Here is an 11,106-nt window from a genome sequence, read left to right on the forward strand (position 1 = left end):
ACAGATGGCCTGCGAGGGAACAGGAGAGGTAGGGACCGCAACAGGATTGACCAGTTCCTTGCAGATGAGTTTGACTGTGTTGTTAGAGGCCACAGAGATGCAGGCTTGATTGTGTGCTCTCTTCTTGATGAGTGTTACTGCTTCGACTGGCATTTTGGTGCAACCAGTCTAGGTATGTCTAAATGTGGCCTGGCATGCTTTACTGTAATGTTATTACGTGTCTACAAGGTTCTACATTGTGCAGCCAGTTGGACATGTTTTCAATGTCGCATGGCATTTTAAGAGCAAAGCATTAATGTACCTGTGCACTGTTGGTCACTTGCATGTATTGGATTGGTGTTACCCTACAAAACAATTGCAAACACTCTGGCTTTTTAGCCAATTTTATCATAAAGTGTGCTGTATACTGTATTAAAACACATATTTATATCTTTCTCCTAGTGTAGTGTGCGGCATACCCCTTCATCAGCACGTTCGTGCGTATTGCGCACGCGTGACAATCGAGGCTGGCTCAGAGTGTGGCGCGACCCATGATTTGTTGCCAAGTTTTTGTGTTACGCCACTGCACCCGGCTCATAGTAACGCTCACCGGCGTAGTGTCTCTAACAGAAGAAAGCTCTCTCCCAAATGCAGGTAAGAAGGGATGATACTCTCGATGAAGATGACACAGATTAGTATTTCGTTTGACTACATATCATGGTGGATTCCCAATGGTTTCCTTATTATTGTATGTTATATATCACTCCCAGACCCATTACGAGACCGATTTTGCTCGCATTCTCATGTGTAATTTCTGAGAGAGTAATTTCGATCACAGGCTATGCGCTATAAATAACCTATCATATCATATCAAATCGTTTGGTTTATTATTTACTAGCAAACAGGACCCGCATTCCGCACAAGTTTTGTAGACAGGCCCTTAATAGTCCCACTTTCTTTGATTTTGGATTCATTAGTCCAATAGATTTTTGCTTTTTGGGAGGCATCTGGAAAGAGAAAAGCATTCCAATTACACAAAATTAAAATGCATGCAGTGCGTTGCAGTGTAAATATCTCGGAAACGTGCATCCTAGGGCCTTGAAACCTGGTTTTTTAGGTCCCGTTCGAGCTTTGTTCCTCGCATCGACGCGCCTAAAATGAGCTTCATCCAGTCCTTCTACGACCACATTTATATTGATATTTCTCCGATGCAGGCAACCGTCTCATGTGTGAAGGGGCTGAAATCCGGGGAAATGGGTGGGGTGTCCAAATGTCATGTAGCCAGTAATTTCCAGAGGGTCCTCACAGTTAACTATGCCAAATTTGGTGCAGATTGGTGGAACGGTGTGGAATTGTATAAGGAACCAACTAACAGATTTTCTGCTTTATATAGAGAGAAGAGATTAACCACTTCTATTAGCTCTATGGCTGCCTCCAAACCGGGCTCCTTTTCCGGGTTCCTGCAATGGGGTCTTACCGGGTCACTCCGACATAGTATGACCCGGTAAATCCTCCTTGCAGGAACCATTCCCCATTCCCATTTGAGCCCCCATAGGGCTCAATGGGAATGGGGATGGAGGTAACAACGGGCACATTACCCGCGATGGGAGGCTTGTAATCAGCCCTGACGGAATGAAGGGGGCCGTTCCCGTACCGGCCCCCTTCATTCCGTCAGCGCAAGCCTCGTAATGAGGCCCATAGCCTACGATGCACTATTCTTGAAATGAGGCCTTAGGCCTGGCAGTCATGACCTCCAGTTGCCCTCACCTTTGGACACGTGTGGGGGAGTGCTCCTGAAAGGTGGCAGTATATTTGATGGGGAACCGTACTAGGCAGGAGGTCTTTTGATCATGACCCACTCCCCCAGCCCCCGCCCTCACTGGGAGGTGAGCCCCAGTTAAGAGAATCCCTTACATATATGTGCGTTGCTATCAAAGAAACAGATAGGCCTACAAAATGTGAGTTTTAATGTATGTTCAACATTATTTTTGTTTTTTGGCAGATTTACTATGACCGTTTGGGAGAAGAAAACGAGTGTCTGCTTCTGGATCTCAAAGTCATATTTAATTTTCGGAATAAGAAGTGGGGGCTTACATCAATAAATAGGAAATGAAGCACGTGACAGTAAAATGATGGAGCACCTGCATATTTCTCTTGCTCTTAATAAACTCAACTTCTTTTGAAAACATCAGGTGTTAATGAACAAATGTTAAAAAAAGCATTTGTTCACAACAATTTAGTCATTTAGTCAATTTTTGTGCAAAAAGCTAATATGCTCATCATATTTTGGCATTTGTTAAACAATAGGGTAACAGAAGAAAAAAAACAGCTTCAATGGCAGTTCGGTGCATTAAACGGTTTGTGTGATGTGTGGGACTCCTTCATTAAGAATGTTATTAAAGTTTGATTTTTCACATGTGAACATGTGCAAGGAAGCACTGTGGAATTTGTGTGTGGAGCTGGCCTCAGCAGTTCCTGTGATCTGGACCAAATGGCTACAAGATGGCTGCCATATGCTTCTCAGAAGTGCAGCCAGACAGCTGTGGAAGTGGGGGGGCGGTTGGCCCTCAGAGCTATTGTTTGTTCCTGCTCTAGCAGCCATGTGCTATATTGTAACACAATGCACATGTTCATCGCATGGTGAGAATGTGTCGATTCACATAGTTCGTCTGCTGTTTTATTCTGCTTTTGTACAGCACCAAATCACTAACATGGTGGCGTCAAATCATCGCCAGAAGCGAAAGCTGCCTTTCAGTGGAGAATTTTAGAAAGTGAGACTATTCCTTAAGCAAATCTTCAGCTTTAACGTCCTGGAAATTCGTGCTGCTTCTGTAGGTATTCAAGAAATGATTGAGGGACCCCCTGCCCGTTCCTCTTCTTCCTGGACTCACTCCCAACTCATCCCCAACTCACAGTTTAGCGCTACGTGGCATAAAAGCATCTCCAAACCTTCCCGCCTGGTGCCTAATGTTCTCTCAGCGGCACGTCCTTGCATTTCCTTGAACAGAGCCAGTGGGCCGTAGTCTCCAGGAGAGACGGCTTTCCCTCCTTGCAGCTAACAGCTCCTGTGTGGGCCGTAGTCTCCAGGAGAGGCGGCATCCCTCCTTGCGGCTAACAGCGTCTGTGTGGTCGGTAGTCTCCAGGAGAGACGGTTTCCCTCCTTGCGGCTAACAGCTCCTGTGTGGGCCGTAGTCTCGAGGAGAGACGGCTTCCCTCCTTGCGGCTAACAGCTCCTGTGTGGGCCGTAGTCTCCAGGAGAGACGGCTTCCCTTCTTGCGGCTAACAGCTCCTGTGTGGGCCGTAGTCTCCAGGAGAGACGGCTTCCCTCCTTGCGGCTAACAGCTCCTGTGTGAGCCGTAGTCTCGAGGAGAGACGGCTTCCCTCCTTGCAGCTAACAGCTCCTGTGTGAGCCGTAGTCTCCAGGAGAGACGGCTTCCCTCCTTGCAGCTAACAGCTCCTGTGTGGGCCGTAGTCTCCAGGAGAGACGGCTTCCCTCCTTGCAGCTAACAGCTCCTGGGAGACAAAGGTTAAAGCAGCTTCAAGGCAGTGAAAGGGGAGGGATTAGCAGAGCAAGAGCATGCAGAGAAGGCAAGAGGCCATGGAATGAGTAGAGGCAGCAGGTTGCACTGAGATACATTTGTGGAGGGCCAAGGCCTTGTTGTGGAAGTGTTCAGACAGTGTCACATCATTTTGAAGACCTTGGTTGGCTGAGGTGATCATGCTGGACGTTCATACAGTTTTGATCTTTTGGACTACTGTTCTGCAATGCCTAAGCCAATTTTGGAAGATCAGTCTGGCAATGGCGGAGGGGCTTGCATGCCTTGTCCGTTCAAGAATGTGCTTTTTGCTCCTGGGAGGCGAATGGTAACCTATTTGTTCTGCTTCGTCTAAGGAGGATTTGCTACAGCAATAAGGAGGCTCCATGGACTAGAAATCTTCCGAGAACCAGTCATCTAACAGAAGGACACATGCCTGTTCAACCGGGAAGACGGACAGAAATGGGTGTGATGGGTCCGGGCTTACCTCTTCTGCAGGGATTACCTGGGTGCCTCTCCACTGGTGGTCTCTCAAGGGCGTGCAGAGCAGGCTCAATACCCCGATGTGGAAAGGATCGAACAAGTGGAGAAGACATTGTAGGGATACTTCTAGGGTGACAAGGTGCCGTATGTACGGACGTGGGATGGTGACGGGAAGGGCTGGCATTGGAAAAGCCTAGCCTCGCACTCATTGGCCCAGGAGGAGGGGTCAAGGAGGGTCGGAAACCCTTCCTTTTTGACCGCTATGTTGCCTCCCGCCCCATGAGTGTGGTTCCTGACAGTGATTTTCTATTTTCTCCCAGTCTAGTCGAGAAGCAGGCTCATTCTCTAAGAATTTACTAAATGGGTTGCTTTTAACTATGTTCTTATGATAAAGCAAATTATTTTTAACGTACTGTTTTTTTTACTTCAAACATTCAATTTGCAATTGAAGAACAAAATAAGATCTGTTTTTAGAAAAATATAATATTTGAATGTAATCGTTTTTTGTATTTCAATTTAGTACACAAATACTAAATAGATAGACAATTATATAATACGTAAAATAGAATGATCCAAATATCAATATTCAACACCAATTGTATTCATTTGAGTCCCTCACGCACTCCATTCATCCATTAACACAGACAAGAGGGATTTCAAACGTCCTGTTATTATTAAAATAAGCAATTTCATATATGAATAGTTATCCTCCATTCTTTTATTTTTATAAAGCAGGTTTCTACTTTTGTTTTTTAAGTGTAATTTGAATGTGTGTTTATTGTCAGTGATTGTGTAGCCTACTGGATGACTGGGGCGCAATCGTTGGAGATCCAGGTTCAGTGATGAATACTACAGTTACAAGACCATAGATGTCACGTCTTTGCTTGGAGTCAGACTTGTCACTCTGGAGAAGTCGGGGAAGGGACACCTTTTAGAGACAGAGGGGAGCGCAGGGAGCTGTGAGCGCTGTATTTGATAATTGTCTTTCAAGACCTCCTAAAATTCCTAGTAATAAGGGACTGAAGAGACGCGTCTGCGTGACTGTCATGAGTGTAAGAAATGGGTTTAACCCAAAACGTCAATTTGTAGAATATTTGTCAGAAAATGAAAACAGGCTCAGCCTTACTATTGACATTAAGTGGAAAGTGAGTGTGAAGTCTTGCTAAGGCTTCAGAGTAGGTTCTATAAATGGTCACTACAGGTGATGTACTCTTCAGTTGCATTCTTCCTAATCTTCAGGTGCTCTGATCGCTGCAGAGACTGATCACCTTATCAGCATTCCATCATGGTGCATCTTCATGTCACTTTATCAAGACAACAAATCTATTTTTTCCCCTATTATATTTGTTAAAAATACCTTCAAGGTGTGGATACGGATCCTCTTCTTGTGCCCCCTTCTCTTACCTTACACCCACAAACACATTTAAATCCATTTAAGGGAAGTCCACGCAAGGACCACTGTATATGCCTTTGGTGAAGAGATGTTGCCTCCAAACAAGGTCCCAGGGAAATCCAGGTGATCTGAGCAAGGATTGAGAGACTACGGAAAAGGCACAAGATGTGTTGCAGACTGTTCTGCCCGATTGGGTTATCAGTACTCCTTCCGTCGACCTGGAGGCAATGTATGTGTGTTGGAGTGTCAATGCATGCATGAATGTATGTTATGTTATAACAATGTATAAAGTGCAACTGTGGCTTGAAGGCATCCTGGCGCTAAGCAGAGGGCCCCCGATCACAGAGCCGCCCAACAACCGGCAAACAAGCAGAGAGGAAGAAAAGAAAAGCCCCATAAGCAGAGGGCCCCCGATCACAGAGCCGGCCAGCAACCGGCAAACAGGCAGAGAGGAAGAAAAGAAAAGCCCCATGAGAAGAGGGCCCCCGATCACAGAGCCGGCCAGCAACCGGCAAACAGGCAGAGAGGAAGAAAAGAAAAGCCCCATAAGCAGAGGGCCCCCGATCACAGAGCCGCTCAACAACCGGCAAACAGGCAGAGAGGAAGAAAAGAAAAGCCCCATAAGCAGAGGGCCCCCGATCACAGAGCCGGCCAGCAACCGGCAAACAGGCAGAGAGGAAGAAAAGAAAAGCCCCATAAGCAGAGGGCCCCCGATCACAGAGCTGCCCAACAACCGGCAAACAGGCAGAGAGGAAGAAAAGAAAAGCCCCATAAACAGAGGGCCCCCGATCACAGAGCCGGCCAGCAACCGGCAAACAGGCAGAGAGGAAGAAAAGAAAAGCCCCATAAGCAGAGGGCCCCCGATCACAGAGCCGGCCAGCAACCGGCAAACAGGCAGAGAGGAAGAAAAGAAAAGCCCCATAAGCAGAGGGCCCCCGATCACAGAGCCGCTCAACAACCGGCAAACAGGCAGAGAGGAAGAAAAGAAAAGCCCCATAAGCAGAGGGCCCCCGATCACAGAGCCGGCCAGCAACCGGCAAACAGGCAGAGAGGAAGAAAAGAAAAGCCCCATAAGCAGAGGGCCCCCGATCACAGAGCCGCTCAACAAACGTCAAACAGGCAGAGAGAAAGAAAAGAAAAGCCCCATAAGCAGAAGGCCCCCGATCACAGAGCCGGCCAGCAACCGACAAACAGGCAGAGAGGAAGAAAAGAAAAGCCCCTAAGCAGAGGGCCCCCGATCACAGAGCTGCCCAACAACCGGCAAACAGGCAGAGAGGAAGAAAAGAAAAGCCCCATAAGCAGAGGGCCCCCGATCACAGAGCTGCTCAACAACCGGCAAACAGGCAGAGAGGAAGAAAAGAAAAGCCCCATAAGCAGAGGGCCCCCGATCACAGAGCCCGCCAGCAACCGGCAAACAGGCAGAGAGGAAGAAAAGAAAAGCCCCATAAGCAGAGGGCCCCCGATCACAGAGCCGCTCAACAAACGTCAAACAGGCAGAGAGAAAGAAAAGAAAAGCCCCATAAGCAGAAGGCCCCCGATCACAGAGCCGGCCAGCAACCGACAAACAGGCAGAGAGGAAGAAAAGAAAAGCCCCTAAGCAGAGGGCCCCCGATCACAGAGCTGCCCAACAACCGGCAAACAGGCAGAGAGGAAGAAAAGAAAAGCCCCATAAGCAGAGGGCCCCCGATCACAGAGCCGCTCAACAAACGTCAAACAGGCAGAGAGAAAGAAAAGAAAAGCCCCATAAGCAGAAGGCCCCCGATCACAGAGCCGGCCAGCAACCGACAAACAGGCAGAGAGGAAGAAAAGAAAAGCCCCTAAGCAGAGGGCCCCCGATCACAGAGCTGCCCAACAACCGGCAAACAGGCAGAGAGAAAGAAAAGAAAAGCCCCATAAGCAGAGGGCCCCCGATCACAGAGCCGGCCAGCAACCGGCAAACAGGCAGAGAGGAAGAAAAGAAAAGCCCCTAAGCAGAGGGCCCCCGATCACAGAGCTGCCCAACAACCGGCAAACAGGCAGAGAGAAAGAAAAGAAAAGCCCCATAAGCAGAGGGCCCCCGATCACAGAGCCGGCCAGCAACCGGCAAACAGGCAGAGAGGAAGAAAAGAAAAGCCCCTAAGCAGAGGGCCCCCGATCACAGAGCTGCCCAACAACCGGCAAACAGGCAGAGAGAAAGAAAAGAAAAGCCCCATAAGCAGAGGGCCCCCGATCACAGAGCCGGCCAGCAACCGGCTAACAGGCAGAGAGAAAGAAAAGAAAAGCCCCATAAATGTACTGATTGAACAGGAATGTTTCAAAGGCCTTTCAGAAGTGGAGATGGTCCTCAATCTTCCGGAAAGGGCGTGAGGGGGGGGGGAATTCCATAACAGTGGGGCTACCACTGAAAAGGCTCTCCCCCCAAAAGCGCGAAACCTGGAGCAAGGCTTGGCCAGCGGAGCGAAGATTCCTTGGACAATAACGCGTGATCTTCTGGTGTAAGAAGCCAGCTCCCATGCTATGCAAAGCCCGATGAACCAGACAAAGGGTTTTAAATGTATTCCTGCCTGAAATCGGTAGCCAGTGCAGCTTCTCGAGCCCTTTGAGGTTCCAGCATATTTAGGCACTCCCATCGCCAGACGGGCGGCCGCATTGTGCACAATCTGCAGATGGTCGAGAAGAGTTTTGGGCTGAGCAAAAAGAGTTGTGTTACAATAGTCCAGGTTCCCCATGACAAATGTGGAGAGCACCAAGCCACAGAGAACAGCAGGCACAAAGGGATGACCTTCCTCAGGAGCCTAAACTTGAACTGGGCAGCACTGCATCTTACCTTAATATGAGGGGCATCAGAAAGGGAGGCAACAATGGTAATGCCCAAGTTCCTTACTATAGACCCTGGGGTGGGAAGTGGGCCCAAAACGGGTGGCCAGAAGACTGTGGACCAAGCAGAACCCTCCACGGAATCAGCTCCCAAGACCATTACTTCTGTCTTGCCTGCATTGAGTTTGAGCCAATTCCTGCACATCCAAACTCCAGTGTCAGACAAGCAGCTTTTTAAATGGGCAGCCGCTGTCGCCAGATCTTGGTCAACACACAAAATAATGATTTGCGTGTCATCAGCATAGGAGAAACATCTGCAGCCATGCGCATGAATCAGTTTAGCCAGCGGGAGCATATAGATAGTAAATAGGAGGGTGAAATAGCAGAGCCCTGAGGGACGCCACAGGTGAGAGGAACCGGGACAGAAGAGAAGGGAGGCAAGGACAAGGACTGGGTTCTATCAGATACAAAAGATTAAAACCATTACAATACGGAGCCCCCCAATCCAATCTCCCAGAGGCGTTGACAAAGAATAGCGTGGTCAATCATGGCATACGCCACGGAGAGGTGAAGTAGTATGAGAACACCAATTGTGTTCTCAGACCACTCATAAACATTGTCATGTTGTATAAGCGCCTTATAAATATCCAATAAATAAAATAAATAAATTCCACCCTGGTCAAGGCTCAGAGAGAGGTCGTCAATCACAGTCACCAGGACGGCTTCAGTCCCCATAAGGGGGTGGAAACCAGACTGAAAAGGGTCCAAGATCAGCTGGGACTCCAGATAGTCTCTCAATTGGGGCATCACAATAGACTCAAGAGCCTTCATCAGGGACTGCAGCAATGAGATGGGACGGAAATGTGCAGGTACAGCCGGGTCCAAAGAAGGCTTTTTTAACCAGGGGTTGACAAATGCATGCATCAAAAACCCCAGAATGGTACCAGTCTGAAGTGAATGAATAACCAGGCCAATAAGCAGCGCTGCGAGCTGTGGCCCAATAGATCTCAAGACTCGAAGAAGAAAGAGATGGCAGCACAGGGAGAGGGGGAGTCTCAACCTCATAAGAGAGAGATGGCAGCACAGGGAGAGGGGGAGTCTGAACCTCATAAGAGAGAGATGGCAGCACAGGGAGAAGGGGAGTCTGAACCTCATAAGAGAGAGATGGCAGCACAGGGAGAAGGGGAGTCTGAACCTCATAAGAGAGAGATGGCAGCACAGGGAGATGGGGACTCTGAACCTCATAAGAGAGAGATGGCAGCACAGGGAGAGGGGGAGTCTGAACCTCATAAGTGAGAGATGGCAGCACAGGGAGAGGGGGAGTCTGAACCTCATAAGAGATGGAAGCACATGGAGAGGGGGAGTCTGAACCTCATAAGAGAGAGATGGCAGCACAGGGAGAAGGGGAGTCTGAACCTCATAAGAGAGAGATGGCAGCACAGGGAGAGGAGGAGTCTGAACCTCATGAGAGAGATGGCAGCACAGGGAGAGGGGGAGTCTGAACCTCGTAAGAGAGAGATGGCAGCACAGGGAGAGGGGGAGTCTGAACCTCATAAGTGAGAGATGGCAGCACAGGGAGAGGGGGAGTCTGAACCTCGTAAGAGAGAGATGGCAGCACATGGAGAGGGGGAGTCTGAACCTCATAAGAGAGAGATGGCAGCACAGGGAGAGGGGGAGTCTGAACCTCGTAAGTGAGAGATGGCAGCACAGGGAGAGGGGGAGTCTCAGCCTCATAAGGGAGAGATGGCAGCACAGGGAGAGGGGGAGTCTGAACCTCATAAGAGAGAGATGGCAGCACATGGAGAGGGGGAGTCTGAACCTCATAAGAGAGAGATGGCAGCACAGGGAGAGGGGGAGTCTGAACCTCATAAGAGAGAGATGGCAGCACAGGGAGAGGGGGAGTCTGAACCTCATAAGAGAGAGATGGCAGCACAGGGAGAAGGGGAGTCTCAGCCTCACAAGAGAGAGATGGCAGCACAGGGAGAGGGGGAGTCTGAACCTCATAAGAGAGAGATGGCAGCACAGGGAGAAGGGGAGTCTCAGCCTCACAAGAGAGAGATGGCAGCACAGGGAGAGGGGGAGTCTGAACCTCATAAGAGAGAGATGGCAGCACAGGGAGAGGGGGAGTCTGAACCTCACAAGAGAGAGATGGCAGCACAGGGGGAGGGGGAGTCTGAACCTCATAAGAGAGAGATGGCAGCACAGGGAGAGGGGGAGTCTCAGCCTCATAAGAGAGAGACGGCAGCACAGGGAGAGGGGGAGTCTGAACCTCATAAGAGAGAGACGGCAGCACAGGGAGAGGGGGAGTCTGAACCTCATAAGAGAGAGACGGCAGCACAGGGAGAGGGGGAGTCTGAACCTCATAAGAGAGAGACGGCAGCACAGGGAGAAGGGGAGTCTGAACCTCATAAGAGAGAGACGGCAGCACAGGGAGAGGGGGAGTCTGAACCTCATAAGAGAGAGACGGCAGCACAGGGAGAGGGGGAGTCTGAACCTCGTAAGAGAGAGACGGCAGCACAGGGAGAGGGGGAGTCTGAACCTCGTAAGAGAGGGACGGCAGCACAGGGAGAGGGGGAGTCTGAACCTCGTAAGAGATAGATGGCAGCACAGGGAGAGGGGGAGTCTCAACCTCGTAAGAGAGAGATGGCAGCACAGGGAGAGGGGGAGTCTGAACCTCGTAAGTGAGAGATGGCAGCACAGGGAGAGGGGGAGGCTGAACCTCATAAGAGAGAGATGGCAGCACAGGGAGAGGGGGAGTCTGAACCTCATAAGAGTGAGATGGCAGCACAGGGAGAGGGGGAGTCTGAACCTCATAAGAGAGAGATGGCAGCACAGGGAGAGGGGGAGTGTGAACCTCATAAGAGAGGGACGGCAGCACAGGGAGAGGGTGAGTCTCAGCCTCATAAGAGAGAGAGAGAG

General features: G+C 49.8%; 1 protein-coding gene and 1 long non-coding RNA gene across 2 annotated transcripts; both read left to right on the top strand.

Moving 5' to 3' along the window:
• The first annotated feature begins 447 nt into the window (after positions 1 to 447).
• LOC138579498 (uncharacterized) lies at positions 448 to 2,165 on the top strand. The gene is made up of 2 exons (XR_011304024.1): positions 448 to 633; positions 1,982 to 2,165. It is a non-coding gene; the product is annotated as an uncharacterized lncRNA (long non-coding RNA).
• Positions 2,166 to 9,885: 7,720 nt separating this feature from the next.
• Positions 9,886 to 10,785, top strand: LOC138579816 (germ cell nuclear acidic protein-like). The gene has a single exon (XM_069650046.1). It carries the CDS (start codon positions 9,886 to 9,888, stop codon positions 10,783 to 10,785), a length of 900 nt encoding a protein of 299 aa, XP_069506147.1.
• Positions 10,786 to 11,106: the final 321 nt, after the last annotated feature.

Source organism: Ambystoma mexicanum, chromosome 3p (genome assembly GCF_040938575.1).
Source record: "Ambystoma mexicanum isolate Mex_15411 chromosome 3p, UKY_AmexF1_1, whole genome shotgun sequence".
NCBI classification, from domain to species: Eukaryota; Metazoa; Chordata; class Amphibia; order Caudata; family Ambystomatidae; genus Ambystoma; species Ambystoma mexicanum.